At 46.2% G+C, this 15,841-nt stretch overlaps 1 protein-coding gene across 9 annotated transcripts in view; it reads left to right on the top strand.

Annotated features, from left to right (window-relative positions):
* gtse1 (G-2 and S-phase expressed 1) overlaps positions 1-13,937 on the top strand; it is a 38,335-nt gene extending 24,398 nt beyond the window's left edge. For 7 of the 9 annotated variants that reach the window (XM_052033795.1, XM_052033794.1, XM_052033799.1 and 4 more), the window contains one exon: positions 1,001-1,315. In XM_052033795.1, coding sequence (XP_051889755.1) covers positions 1,001-1,087 — 87 coding nt within the window. In that variant the 3' untranslated portion in view covers positions 1,088-1,315. Of the gene's footprint in view, positions 1-1,000; positions 1,375-13,595 lie in introns of those variants that run through there. The other 2 variants (XM_052033796.1, XM_052033792.1) reach the window with 2 other exon arrangements.
* Positions 13,938-15,841: the final 1,904 nt, after the last annotated feature.

Raw genomic sequence — 15,841 nt, 5'->3', positions numbered from 1 at the left:
AAGGGTGAATATTAACCTATCTTGGAAAGTAACAGGTGAGTTAAGATCATTAAATATTTGCCTCTGTGAGTAGGGGGGCACACAATGCAAAAATAAGCAGCCCTGCTAACCTTTACAAATTACTGATTGGTTCTCAGGAGTATTCAATGGCTTTGGTCTTCAGACTTTTGGGAAGGCTGTCAAGACCTTTGAGAAAATAGAGGTCTCAAAGCTAAGTGTGACATTGTAACAGTTGTAATTGAATCAGAGATGGCTAAGTAGAGACCCAATAGACATCAAAATTGGCGAGTTTTGAAGGAGCAAATGGGGAGAAACTTTCTGCTGATGGGTAGGTAAGTAAGGGGATTAATTGGCATGATTTCTACCACCCTAAATATTCCTCCAGTTACTATTGCATTGTGCCTGCAGTGTGTGCCAAATACAGAATGTTCTGCAGTTACATGCCTAGGCTACACAGATATCATCAAGAAGGACAAGGATAGCAGGAACATGGGGATACTTTCCACCTGCAGGTGTCTCTCAAGTTTCATAATATCCAGGCATGGAAAAATATTGCTGATCCTTCATGGTCACTGGGTGTGAATCCTGGAACTCCTGTCTAACAGCATTGTAGGAGTAACAAGATCAGACTGTAGCTATTCAAGGAGATGGCTTATCACCCCCCTCTCAACAGCAATTGAAATAGACAGTAAATGTCCTCACTAGCGATACACACATTCTGAAAGATTAGTTATTTAAAAAAAAATTCTTTTCCCACATACAGAAGTGGAGGTACAACCTGCAGCAAGGTAGCTGCATGGATGGTGGAAACAGGATTTGCTACAGAATATAAGCAGGCAACAATTTGAAGAGAACTAATTTGCAGAGTAAATGGGAATTATTTTGGCCAGTAGACAGCAAGCATAATGGTGTAAATGACCTCCTGTATTGTAGGATTCTTTGAAGGAAGTATATCTGGATTTACTTTGCCTTTTGCTAAATGTAAAATATTCTATTTTAGCTCATAGATTTCAGCTCTCCACTGATTTTGTTGAGCCCTGCGGATAAAGAAAATGTGGATGTGAACTCTCCTTTGCTGAAGTTTTAAAAAAGGATGCTGTTACAATACACTCTTAGAATTGCCTCTGTCTCTTCAAACTGTTTTGCTTTCTTTGAATTTTTATGTCGGCATGAACCTGCAAATTCCTTGTTTCTTTGGACAGGTTGAAATTAATGTTGTCTTGTTTACAATTGATATAAATGTCCCCTTTGATTCATAATTTTAAATAGTTTAAGGATTTAACTATCATTTAAATCCAATCTTGGCATATTTACCCTCGATGAAATTTGTCTGATTTTTTAAAAATTGTTTTAACTATGAATAAAAGTCTAACTAAATGAGTGTGTAGTTTTTCTAAGAGTTGTCTGATCTTACACTCACCCCCACCCCCCAATATGAGATGAATTTTGGATTTTGTTAAAATTGTTCCAATATGAAAATTGTATGACCATAACTGGATAGAATATAACGTTTTAGAAAATAGGTCACATGACATTATGTATTTATGGCATATTTTGACCATAGCCTTGGAGCTCAATTATTGATATTGGTTTATTATTGTCACTTGTACCGAGGTACAGTGGAAAAACGTGTCTTGCATACTGTTCATACAGATCAATTCATTACACAGTGCATTGAGAACAAACTTTTTTTTAGATTGGGGCAATAATTCAAGTTAAGGAGTAGGAATCTTGCCAGGGTAAGGCTTTGTCCGACCCAAAAGGTGGAGATTTTTAAAACCCTTGTTATACCTTGATTTTATTATTCCCTTGTTTTGAATGAAGACTCTCGATGTTCTAGTTAGATTAGGTGACATTAATAGAAAACAACTTCAAGAATCCCTCCATCTCCCAATGTATGTGAGCAACGGTACTTTATATTTAGGAATAGGGATGGAAGCTTGGGTATTCCCAAACCTGAGGTTCAAATCCCACTATTAAGAAATCAGTGTTTTAAACAAGCAAATGATAAGATGGTAGGATTTTCTTTTGAGTTTCCAGGAATTGATGACGTCTTTCAAGATGAGACAATTTATAAGGAGGTGAGGGGGTACCACAAGCAATTGGAGGAACATTGAATTTGAGACCTGGTCCTGAAGCAAAATGCTAGAAACTTGCCAGCCACACAGTATCTGAGGAAAGCTTCAAGATGAAATGTTAATGGTTTTCTTTCCACAGAACTACCTGACCTACTGACTGTTTTTAAGTTTAGTTAATCAATGAACATTTTAATGCAGCACTACTAACTTGAGTCGCATGAAGTGTTGAGTAAGGCAGGACATTTTAATTTACATGCTGGATTTTTCAACATAGGTGGACAGCATGGTAAGGTGTATGGCATGCTTGCTTTCATTGTGGAAGGGGTATTGATGGCACACATTCATCCACGCAGGTCTGGATGAAGTCGGTGACAATATTCATTCAGGTATGTAGATGAATCCCTGAATGTGGTCCAGCCTACTGATTGAAAGCAGTCCTGTAAACACTTCTCCGCCTTAAAGTGCATTAAGGTGGATAAATTTCCAGTGCCTGATCTGTTGCATTCTCTGACCTTGTGGGAAGCTAGAGAAGAAATTGCGGAGGCCTTCGCAAAGATTTTTGCTTCATCTCTAGCCATAGGTGAGGTTCCATAGGACAGGAGAGTGGCTAATGTGGTACCATTGTTTAAAAAGGGTAGCAAAAACAAGCCAGGAAACTACAGGCCAGTGAGTCTGACATCGGTGGTGAGTAAATTGCTGGGGGGGATTCTGAGGGACAGGATCTAGCAACATTTGTAGAGATAGGGTCTGATTTGGGACAGTCTTGGAGTTCTTCAAGGAGGTAACCAGGAGGGTAGATGAGGGTAGGACAGTGGATGTTGTCCATATGGACTTTCGCAAGGCTTTTGACAAGGTCCCTCACGTCAGCCTAGTCTGGAAGGGTGGATCACATGGGATCCAGGAGGAGAGAGTAGATTGGATTCATAATTGACTCACTGGTAGGAAGCAGAGGGTGATGGTCGAGGGTTGCTTCTCAGACTTGAAGGCCTGTGTCCAGAAGTGTGCAACAGGGGTCAGTGCTGGGCCCTTTCTTGTTTGTAATTTATATAAGCGATTTGGATGTGAATGTGCAAGGCATGGTTAGTAAATTAGTGTACGATACTAAAATAGGTGGTGTTGTAGATAGTGTAGAAGGTTATGAAAAATTACAGGGGGATCTGGATCAGCTGGATATGTGGACTGAGGATTTGCAAATGGCTTTCAATCTAGATAAATGTGAAGTATTGCATTTTGGGAGATCAAACCAGGGTAGGACTTATACAGTGAATGGAAGGGCCCTGGGGAGTGTTATGAATCAGGGACCTAGGAGAGCAAGTGCATAGCTTGCTGAAAGCAGAGTCACAGGTGGACAGGGTGGTGAAGAAGGTGTTTGGCACACTGGCCTTTATCAGTCAGGGCATTGGGTATAGGAGTTGGGAAGGTATGTTGCAGTTCTATGAGACATTGTTGAGGCCGTACTTAGAGTAGTGTTTTGGTCATCTTTCCTGTTGTAGGAAAGATATTATTAAACGAGAAAGAACGCAGAAACGATTTACCAGGATGTTGCCTGGACTTGGGGGTCTGAGTTACAGGGAGAGGTTGTGTAGACTAGGATTTTATTTCCTGGAATGTAGGAGATTGCGGCTGACCCTGTAGAGGTTTCTACGATCAGGAGGGGGAGAGGCATAGACAGCACATAGTATTTTTCCCAGGGAGGAGGTGCCAAAGACAAGAGGACATGGCTTTAAGATTTGGTGTTGTGCAATGAACCAGATTTGATTAGGGAGCTTAAGGTAAAGGAACCCTTAGGAGGCAGTGATCATAATATGATAGAATTCACCTTGCAGTTTGAGAGGGAGAAGCTAAAATTGGATGTATCAGTATTACAGTTGAGTAAAGGTAACTACAGAGACATGAGAGAGGAGCTGGCCAACGTTGATTGGAAGGGAACCCTGGTAGGGATGACAGTAGAGCAGCAATGACAGGAGTTTCTGGGAGTAATTCGGAAAATGCAGGATCAGTTCATCCCAAAGAAGCAGCAGCATTCTAAAGGGAGGATGAGGCATCCGTGGCTGACAAGGGAAGTCAAAGACAGCATAAAAGCAAAAGAGAGGGCATACAATACTGCAAAAATCAGCGGGAAGCTAGAGGATTGGGAAGCTTTTAAAAACTAACAGAAGGCAACTGAAAAAGCAATAAGGGGAGAAAAGATGAAATATGAAGATAAGCAAGCCAATAGTATAAACGAGGATACCAAAGGTTTTTTCAGATATATAAAGAGTAAAAGAGAGGCAAGAGTGGACATTGGACCACTGGAAAATGGCGCTGGAGAGGTAGTAATGGGGAATAAAGAAATGGCGGATGAACTGAATCAGTATTTTGCGTCAGTCTTCACTGTGGAAGACACCAGCAACGTGCCAGAAATTTGAAAGAGTCGGGGGCAGAAGTGAGTGTAAGTCGCTATTACTAGGGAGAAGGTGCTTGGGAAGCTGAAAGGTCTGCAGGCGAATAAGTCACCTGGACCAGATGGACTACACCCCAGGGTTCTGAAAGAGGTAGCTGAAGAGATTGTGGAGACATTAGTAGTGATCTTTCACGAATCACTAGATTCAGGAATGGTTCTGGAGTACTAGAAAATCACAAATGTCATTCCACACTTTAAGAAGGGAGAGAGGCAAAGGACAAGAAATTATAGGCCAGTTAGCCTGACTTAAGTGGGTGGTAAGATGTTGGAGTCCATTATTAAGTGTGAGGTTTTGGGATACTTGGAAGCACGTGACAAAATAGGCCGAAGTCAGAATAATTTCCTTAAGGGGAAATCTTGCCTGACAAATCTGTTGGAATTCTTTGAGGAAGTAACAGGCAAGGTAGAGAAAGGAGAATCAGTGGATGTTGTTTACTTGGATTTTCAGAAGGCCTTTGACAAGGTGCCACACGAGGCTGCTAAACAAGATAGGAGCCCGTGGTATTACAGGAAAGGTACTAGCATGGATAGAAGATTGGCTGACTGGCAGAAGGCAAAAAGTAGGAATAAAGGGAGCATTTTCTGGTTGGCTGCCGGTGATTAATGGTGTTCTGCAGGGATGTTCTCAAGAGTGCCCTTGGCACCAAGGCAACATTGATGGTTAACAATTTCCACCACTGCAGGCTACGCAATTCACGGTGAACAACTCACTCGATCGATGTCCCCAGCCGCCACGATGGGAGGTGCCACACCCAAATTCTGCCCCTTACAAAGATTTCGAAGTCTGTTATTCCCTTGACCGTAAATAGACAACAACTTAATTTCTTTACTGATGGTGGAGCCACTTGTTCCGATTGTCCACTGGGTCCACCCTCTCTGACCCTGATGGCGGTGAAGAATGCGCCTGCCAACGGGGAGGTAGCACCCGGGTGGGAAATGGCGCATGTAGATTCAATAACACACAACCTGCTGCACCACCTCTGACCCTTCACGGGACACATTGGGTGTGTGGCATCGAGGCTTGCCCTGCTGCCGGGGACGCCCCTCTCCAGGTCGGATTCCTGGCCCGAACCAAGGCCTTGGAGAGGTTGCTATTACCTGGCTGATGTGACACCAATAATGTACCACCTGCCATCGCTCTCCCTACATCCAGCTGTGCGATGCTGCCCTCCTTAGGCTATCACCAAGGGCCAAATGCTCCGGGTTAATAGCAGCCCCATTCTGGGGTCCTACAAGACTGGCTCGCCCAAACATCATGCAGTGGAGAAATTGGCTCATGAGGTAGTCCTAGTGTTACAGGGCACCAGCCAGGCTGTTAAGGACATTGCAGCTGAGATGGTGGCGATTGGCACTGTGGCCGTCCAGAACCGGTTAGCATTAGTTAGACTTTCTACTGGCTGAGGAAGGCAGGACTTGTGCCATTATCGGTCGGGAAATGTCGTACGTACATTCCTGACTCGTCCAAAAACCTCACTGATTTGGCTGAATACATGCAGAAGGAGGCTGACGAGGTCAGAAAGATTGGGCAGGAGTTACCCTTCATCACCCTGGGGGCCCTTTAACTGGCTCCATTCCCTGTTTTGGGGGGCGTGGTTGGGGCAGCTCCATCACACAATGGATACTGGGGGTCTTATTTCTGCCGGTTGTGATATTCGTTTCTAATCACTTGCCTGAGATCACTCTGTGGGGCGATGGCTCACAGAGCAGCTGCCTCCATTGTGATCCAACAGCCAATTGCCCCTGATGAAGTCGTCACGGAGTTCCAGAAGCTCTGTGCTGTTGAAACTCAGTAAGATTTGTGTTGTCCTTGACACGACAAAAGGAGGTGGGGTAAGTGTGGATGCTGTGGCAATGGTTTAGATAGTGCGCAGGCAGAGATGGTTTGCAAACAGTCCGCAGTCACCCGTGCTGAACAAGGTCCTTAAGAGCAGATCTCCCCTTTGTACAGCCTGGGAGCCGAGGTCACCGGGCATAATAAGGATCCGAGCCATAAGGTAATGAGGATCCAAGGTCACCAGAACAAGATAAGGATGCAAACAAAGGATTTCAAGGCACACACTAACTGTTGCACAATTACTTTACTAACTCCAAGGTATTATTGGCCACTAACATGTAGTTTCTATTGGTTATTAATGCCTATATTAATGGAACGTGATTGGTAATTTATGTATGCAAATGGAGGAATCGAAGGTGCCCAAAGATTTTAATTGGTCAATATCTGTTTTAAAAAGACAACTTTGTTGAAACTTCAGAATAGTTCAGTGACAGGGGCCGGATGGTTCTCCTTGTGCACTAGTAAATAAAGTGTGATTGAGAAACCAGTGCCGGTTGTCAGAGTCCAGGTAATTGGCAACGACACAAGGAGGATACAATACTCAGAATGGTGCAAAGGTAGAAACTGTGGGGGTGCAAAGAGACCAGGACTTGGTAAAATAGTTCTTCAAAATATCAGGATCAGCTGTCATAAACAATCTTGAAGGCTTAGAGAATTGTGGTCCTTGCAGCTGGAGAACAGGAATTCAAAGGGATGGAGCAGTCTTTGCTAGACCACAGCAAGAAGGGAGTGAACACTTCTGGGCATAACACCTTCAGAAAGATTTATACCTCAAAATTCATCCCTGTGAGTTGTATTAAAGACGTCAAATGGCAGCAGGAGAAGGTCCTACTATTGGAGGAAGTGTCCCACACACTACTCCTGCTTTACAGGCCATTCAGCACTACTGACTCATGGACGTAGATCCGGGCAATATCTTTCTTGGAGGAAGTGCAACGTAGTTTTACCAGGGAATCCAAGAACTAAATTGTGATGAAAGATTCCACAAACAAGAATTGTGTTCCTCAGATTCCGGAAGTAAAGGGGTGTATGATCAAGGATTCCAAGATGGTAAGGGGAACTGATAGGATAGAGAATGGTGCTGAAGTGTAAGACGTGGGTGGGGAGCACAGCTTAAGGAGTCCCATCAGGACCCAAATTGGGGGAAAACATTCTCCACTCAAAATGTAGTAGCGGTTTCGATCCTTCTTCAACAAAGGATAATTGACGCTTGGTCACTGGTTCAGTTTGCATCTCATATTTTCATATTATCCTTCTGGACCGGGCAGGATCGGACCGGACTGTTCTGGACCGGGCCTGATCGGACGGACTGTTCGGGGCCGGGCCTGATCGGACGGACTGTTCGGGGCCGGGCCGGATCGAACCGGGCTGTTCTTGACCGGACCGTATCGGAACGGACTGTTCTGCAACGGGCCGGATCGGACTGGACTGTTCTGCTCTGGACCGGACCGTTCTTTTGAGCGGCGGTGACTGACCAGTCCTGAGTCCTCCGCCGCACATATGTGAGCAAGTGGGACTCGGACTGTTGCTGGGCTGCTAATTTCTCCCCGTGTGGGGCAGTTGAAGTGCGCCATCGTATCGTCGCCGAAAGGGACAGCAATTGCGACGGGAGGTTTGAGTCCCCCGTTCAGCGCCGCGGCGGGCGGAGATTCCTGCCCCCGACCCCGGTCCCTCGGGTGCTTTGAAGAGGCAGCTATGCATTAGATTGAAGAATACAGGTGTTATTTAAATGGACGTCCAGAAGGTATCTGAGAACATTCCAAGTTGAAGCACATGGAACTGAAGTCATATTACTGAATTATTAATGAAACTGGATGAGGTCAAGAGACAAGAAGGATATCCAGTTGGTACCAAATTGATAAGGTGCAATCAGAATACCCTTCAAGGGTCTCTCTGGGGGACTCAACTATGTCCTAATTTAACTGATGTGATGAAATGCCTCAAATCCAGCTTCTTCCAAAGACACAAAAGTTGGAGGCAGTGTAAATGAGAGTACAGGATCACACCGAGGAATTCACAATTTGAGCCAATGAGCAATATTTTCCAAGATTCTTAAAGGACTTAACAGGCTGAATGCAAGGAGGATAGTTCCCTGACTGTGTTGAGAAGCAGAAGGCACAGTTTCAAAGTCAAGGGTGGACCACTGAGCTCTGACTTGAGGGGAAATGTCTTCACTCAGAGGGTGCTGGACCTTTGGAATTCTCTCCCCCGGAGGCTCTTGGAGGCTGGGATACTGTGTTCATGCAAGGTCGCTGGTGCGTGGGGGAATCAAGGGATACTGTATGGCGATATTGCCATGATGAAAGGCGAAGCAGGGTCAAAGGTATGGATGGCCTGTTCCTGTCTCTGAGAGATACAGCCATGCAGCATAGCAATCGGCTCATCGACTCAGTGCCGACAATCAAGCCGCTGCCTGCACTGTTCCCATTTTACTTTCCCCACATTCCCATCAAATGCCCCCAGATTCTATAATTCACCTTTGGGCTCGGGGCAATATACAGCGGCCAATTAATCTACCAACCCGCATGTCTTTGGAGCACCCGGGAGGGGGAACCCCACCCGGTCACAGGGAGAGAGTGCAAACTCCACACAGGCGGCAACCCGAGGTCGGGATCGAACCCGGGTCTCTAGAGCTGAGAGGCAGCAGCTCTGCTAACTGCATCACTGTGCCGCCTTGTCCTTCCGTTCTTAAGATTGTAGCATATGGATTGCAGTTTGGGCAGACAGGAAGTTAAAAGGGGGAATTGGTTCCATTTGGACCCAAGTGTAGACGCTGTGGCAAGGCAAGGATTAAGATAATATGCAGGCAGAGATGGTTTGCTGACAGTCCGCAGTCACCCGTGCTGAGCAAGGTCCTTGAGAGCAGAGCTCCCCTGTGTCCAGCCTGGGAGCCGAGGTCACCGGCCATAATAAGGATGCAAGGCCATAAGGTAATGAGGATCCCAGGTCACCAAGAGAAGATGAAGATGGCCGGGTCAGATCAAACCGGACTGTTCCGGACGGAGCCAGATCCAACCAGACTGTTCTGGATCGGGCCGGACTGTTCTGGATCGGGCCGCATTGGACCGGACTGTTCTGGATCGGGCCGGAGTATTCTTGACCGTGCTGGATCGGACCGGACTTTTCCGGAACAAGGCGGATTGGACCGGACTGTTCTGGATCGGGCTAGAGTATTCTCGACCAGGCCGGATGGGACCGGACTGTTCTGGACCGGGCCGGATGAGACCGGACTGTTCTGGATTGGGCCGGACTGTTCTGGATCGGGTCGCATCGGACCGCACTGTTCTGGATCGGGCCGCATTGGACCGGACTGTTCTGGATCGGGCCGGAGTATTCTTGACCGTGCTGGATCGGACCGGACTTTTCCGGAACAAGGCGGATTGGACCGGACTGTTCTGGATTGGGCTAGAGTATTCTTGACCAGGCTGGATCGGACCGGACTGTTCTGGATCGGACCGGAATTTTCCGGAACAAGGCGGATTGGACCGGACTGTTCTGGATTGGGCTAGAGTATTCTTGACCAGGCTGGATCGGACCGGACTTTTCCGGAACAAGGCGGATTGGACCGGACTGTTCTGGATTGGGCCGGACTGTTCTGGATCGGACCGGAATTTTCCGGAACAAGGCGGATTGGACCGGACTGTTCTGGATTGGGCTAGAGTATTCTTGACCAGGCTGGATCGGACCGGACTTTTCCGGAACAAGGCGGATTGGACCGGACTGTTCTGGATTGGGCTAGAGTATTCTTGACCAGGCTGGATCGGGCCGGATGGGACCGGACTGTTCTGGACCGGGCCGGATGAGACCGGACTGTTCTGGATTAGGCCGGACTGTTCTGGATCGGGTCGCATCGGACCGCACTGTTCTGGATCGGGCCGCATTGGACCGGACTGTTCTGGATCGGGCCGGAGTATTCTTGACCGTGCTGGATCGGACCGGACTTTTCCGGAACAAGGCGGATTGGACCGGACTGTTCTGGATTGGGCTAGAGTATTCTTGACCAGGCTGGATCGGACCGGACTGTGCTAGACCGGGCCGGACCGGAATGTTCCGGAACATGGCGGATCGGACCGGACTGTTCTGGATCGGGCCGGAGTATTCTTGACCGTGCCGGATGGGACTGTTCTGGATCGGACCGGACTTTTCCGGAACAAGGCGGATTGGACCGGACTGTTCTGGATCGGGCTAGGGTATTCTCGACCAGGCCGGATCGGACCGGACTGTGCTAGACCGGGCCGGACTGCTCTGGATCGGGCCACATCGGGCCGGACTGTTCTGGATCGGGCTAGAATATTCTTGACCAGGCCGGATCGAACCGGACTGTTCTGGATCGGACCGGACTGTGCTGGACCGGGCTGGATCGGACCGGACTGTGCTAGACCGGGCTGGATCGGACCGGAATGTTCCGGAACATGGCGGATCGGACCGGACTGTACTGAAGCGAGCCGGAACAGACCAGACTGTTTCGGATCGGACCGGACTGTTCTGGATTGGGCCGGATCGGACCGGACTGTTCTGGACCGGACTAGACTGTTCTGGATCGGACCGGACTGTTCTGGACCGGACCGGACTGTTCCGGATCGGACCGGAATGTTCTAGACAGGGCCGGACTGTTCCGGACCGCGACGCTTCCGACCGGACTGTTCTGGATCTGGCCGGACTATTCTTGACCGGACCGGACCGTTCTTTTGAGCCGCGGTGACTGATCAGTCCTGAGTCCGCCGCCGCACATATGTGAGCAAGTGGGACTCGGACTGTTGCTGGGCTGCTAATTTCTCCCCGTGTGGGGCAGATGAAGTGCGCCATCGTATCGTCGCCGAAAGGGACAGCAATTGCGACGGGAGGTTTGAGTCCCTCGCTCAGCGCCGCGGCGGGCGGAGATTCCTGCCCCCGACCCCGGTCCAAGTCCCGCGAGTGAGCACCTGTGGGCAGCGTCCCACAAAGAGAGAGGGGGGAAATAGGGAGCAGAAACCTGGTGGGTAAGGGTAATTTATTTCTCTTCCGTGTGTGTGAATGTGAACCTTAAAGCAAAAATGGGAGGAGCCCTGTCAAAAGACTGCCCCGGACCCTAAGGGGACGCCAGTGGCGTTCATGTTTTTGCACCATGGACCAGAAAGTGTTAAGCATATGGGTGAAGTGGACGAAGGGAACAGGTGAGAGTTTCCCTGCTGACAGTACTTTTAATGCAGACTGTCTGGAGTGTCACAGAAGGCGTTCACAGAGAGAGAGAAAAATGTAAGAGTGATATGGGTTGGTCTGCAGTTATTCACTGGAAAAGTGAGATGCAGAAGCGGTTACGTGAATCTCATGGGAAGAGCAAGGAAAGTGTGGAAAAGGTGTTGGAGAAAGGGGAAAGACAGAGGACAGAGAAAGATAGTGGTGTCAATCTCCGTGTTTAAAGAGAAACAACCCGTACTGGAATCAGAGGACGAAATAGATGACTATAAACCCTCTCCTCCCTCCAGGCTCACTCCAAGTATCACCCCCGAGTACTCGGCAGCGCCGGCGCCACCCACTGCGACACCGCAGTCGGAGGTTCCCAATATAACCTAACAAATGCTTTGAGGGAGTGTTTCCCCTTGCCCTGTAGATTGGCATAGATACAAAAGACTGTGTGTAAAAGGCAGATGAGGATGTTAACGAATAGGTAGAGCACATCCCATAATTTCAAAAGAGTTCCGGAATAACCCCGGAGGCAGGGACACCCGCCTTGATAAATGTTATTGTAAATGGGTTGCAACCCAGGTTAAAGGAAATATTCACTGTTACTTGTGTGAGATGGAAGGCAAATATTTAAGTTGAAGATTTGACTTGAGGTTGTGGGTGTTTTTGCAGCCTGTGTTGATCATGGAGCACTGGGTGACGGACATGTGCTGTAAAGTTTCAATGGACTTTAAGTTTTGTTGGTAGGGGGGCAGAATGTCTGCGGTCTGCCGAACTTGTGATGGAGTAGAAGTCTAGTGGTGATCTGGACGGGCCTGTATCATTGAAAAGGGAGCACTGCAAGCCAGGGCCTCAGCACGTTACATTGCGATCTGCTGGCAGGCATCAGGCATCTCACCTGGTCTGAGGCTGTGTTGACAAAACTTTCTGTCTCACCAAGTTGGGGAGCTTGGGTTTCTTGCAAGCTGAAACAGAAGGAAATACACATCAGCCCAAACAGCAGAAGGAACAGTGGGTGGCTCCGTGGCACGGGCTGCAGAGCCGCTGCCTCACGGCGCCAGGGACCTGGGTTCAACCTTGACCTAAATCGATGTCCCCATCAAATTCGTACCTTTGCCCTGTGACTGCCTGGTTTTCCTCTGGGTGCTCCAGTTTCCTCCCACATCCAAAAGATGTATGGATTGGTAGGTTAATTGGCCACTGTGAATTTCCCCTTGTGTGTAGGTGAGTGGTAGAATCAAGAGACAGTTGATGGGAATGTGGGGAGAATAAAAAAAATGGGAATAATGTAGGATTAGGGTAAATGGGTGGTTGATGGTTAGTGTGGACTCAGTGGGCCGAAGAGCCTGTTTCTGTGCTGTATGACTCTATCAAAGGCTGACCCTCTGAGGAAAATTTCTCCCTCATAGAGTCACAGAGCTGTACAATGCAGAAACAGGCCCTTCAGCCCATCATGTCCATGCCAACCATTTTGCCTGTCTACACTAATCCAGTGTGTGAATGTTCTGCAGTTACCTGCCTAGGCTACACAGATATCATCAAGAAGGACAAGGATAGCAGGAACATGGGGATACTTTCCACCTGCAGGTGTCTCTCAAGTTTCATAATATCCAGGCATGGAAAAATATTGCTGATCCTTCATGGTCACTGGGTGTGAATCCTGGAACTCCTGTCTAACAGCATTGTAGGAGTAACAAGATCAGACTGTAGCTATTCAAGGAGATGGCTTATCACCCCCTTCTCAATAGTAATTGGAATAGACAGTAAATGTCCTCACTAGCGATACACACATTCTGAAAGATTAGTTATTTAAAAAAAAGAATTCTTTTCCCACATACAGAAGTGGAGGTACAACCTGCAGCAGGGTAGCTGCATGGATGGTGGAAACAGGATTTGCTACAGAATATAAGCAGGCAACAATTTGAAGGGAACTAATTTGCAGAGTAAATGGGAATTATTTTGGCCAGTAGACAGCAAGCATAATGGTGTAAATGACCTCCTGTATTGTAGGATTCTTTGAAGGAAGTATATCTGGATTTACTTTGCCTTTTGCTAAATGTAAAATATTCTATTTTAGCTCATAGATTTCAGCTCTCCGCTGATTTTGTTGAGACCTGCGGATAAAGAAAATGTGGATGTGAACTCTCCTTTGCTGAAGTTTTGAAAAAGGATGCTGTTACAATACACTCTTAGAATTGCCTCTGTCTCTTCAAACTGTTTTGCTTTCTTTGAATTTTTATGTCGGCATGAACCTGCAAATTCCTTGTTTCTTTGGACAGGTTGAAATTAATGTTGTCTTGTTTACAATTGATATAAATGTCCCCTTTGATTCATAATTTTAAATGGTTTAAGGATTTAACTATTATTTAAGTCCAATCTTGGCATATTTATCCTCGATGAAATTTGTCTGATTTTTAAAAAATTGTTTTAACTATGAATAAAAGTCTAATTAAATGAGTGTGTAGTTTTTCTAAGAGTTGTCTGATCTTACACTCACCCCCACCCCCCAATATGAGATGAATTTTGGATTTTGTTATAATTGTTCCAATATGAAAGTTGTATGACCATAACTGGATAGAATATAACATTTTAGAAAATAGGTCACATGACATTATGTATTTATGGCATACTTTGACCATGGCCTTGGAGCTCAATTATTGATACTGGTTTATTATTGTCACTTGTACAGAGGTACAGTGAAAAACGTGCCTTGCATACCGTTCATACAGATCAATTCATTACACAGTGCATTGAGAACAAACTTTTTTTTAGATGGAATCTGCAGGTGCTAGATTGGTCAATAATTCAAGTTAAGAAGTAGGAATCTTGCCAGGGTACGGCTTCGTCCCACCCAAAAGGTGGAGGTTTTTAAAACCTTTGTTATACCTTGATTCTATTATTCCCTTGTTTTAAATGAAGTCTCTCGATGTTATATTTAGATTAGGTGACATTAATAGAACTTCAAGAATCCCTCCATCTCCCAATGTATGCGAGCAATGGTACTTTATATTTAGGAATAGGAATGGAAGCTTGGGTATTCCCAAACTTGAGGTTCAAATCCCACTATTAAGAAATCAGTATTCTAAACAAGCAAATGATAAGATGGTAGGATTTTCTTTTGAGTTTCCAGGAATTGATGACGTCTTTCAAGATGAGACAATTTATAGGGAGGTTAAGGGGTACCACTAGCAATTGGAGGAACATTGAATTCGAGACCTGGTCCTGAAGCAAAATGCTAGAAACTTGCCAGCCACACAGTATCTGAGGAAAGCTTCAAGATGAAATGTTAATGGTTTTCTTTCCACAGAACTACCTGACCTACTGAGTGTTTTTAAGTTTAGTTAATCAATGAACATTTTAATGCAGCACTACTAACTTGAGTCGCATGAAGTGTTGAGTAAGGCAGGACATTTTAATTTACATGCTGGACTTTTCAACATGGGTGGACAGCATGGTAAGGTGTATGGCATGCTTGCTTTCATTGTGGAAAGGGTATAAGGTATAAAAGTTAAGAAGTCGTGTTGTAGCCACAGAAATCTTCGGGCCATATTTGGAGTCTTGTATGCAGTTCTTGTTGCCACTATAGGAAAGAATGTGGTGGCTTTGGAGAGGATGCAGAAGAGGTTCACCAGGATGTCGTTTGGATTGGAATCCATTAACTATAAGGAGAGTTTAGACAAACTTGATTTTTTTCTTTGGAGCATTAGAGGCTGAGGGGTGACCTGATAGAAGGATGTAAAATTATGAGAGGTGTTGATAGTTGGTCATTTTGCCAGAGTGAGAATATCTAGTACTAGAGGGCATGGATTTAAGGAAGTCTGTAGGAGATTTGGAACCTGGTTTTTAGACACAGTGGTACATGCCTGCACTGTGCTGCTGGGGGAGGTGATAGAAATAGATTGGGTAGCAACATTTGTGGGGCATTTAGACAGACATGAACACGTAGGAAATGGAGGAATGCAGGCAAATGGGATTAGTTTAGATTGGCATCATGATTGGCATAGACAGGGTGGGCAGAAGGACCTGTCCCTGTGCTGTACTGTTCTATGTTCAGCTGTTTCTGCAAGTTCTGCCTGACCTGCTGAGTATTTCCAGCAATTTTTTGTTTCAAGCTATCGGTAACTACAGTGCTTTTATTTGCTCTTTGTAATACCTTTTTAAAAACTGCAGTGTGCTGGATGAGTTGATCCTCCCCACCTATAATAAAACTGCAGGCATCTATGTTGATAGTTGCCTAATGCTCATTGTGATATGATGTAATTATTGCTGTACTTTCTTTCACTTTAAATTTCGTAGCTCTTCAGCACTATCATTCTCCTCCAG

This window comes from Pristis pectinata, chromosome 19, assembly GCF_009764475.1.
Source record: "Pristis pectinata isolate sPriPec2 chromosome 19, sPriPec2.1.pri, whole genome shotgun sequence".
In the NCBI taxonomy this organism is placed as follows: Eukaryota; Metazoa; Chordata; class Chondrichthyes; order Rhinopristiformes; family Pristidae; genus Pristis; species Pristis pectinata.
This window is presented reverse-complemented; position numbering and strand designations above follow the sequence as displayed.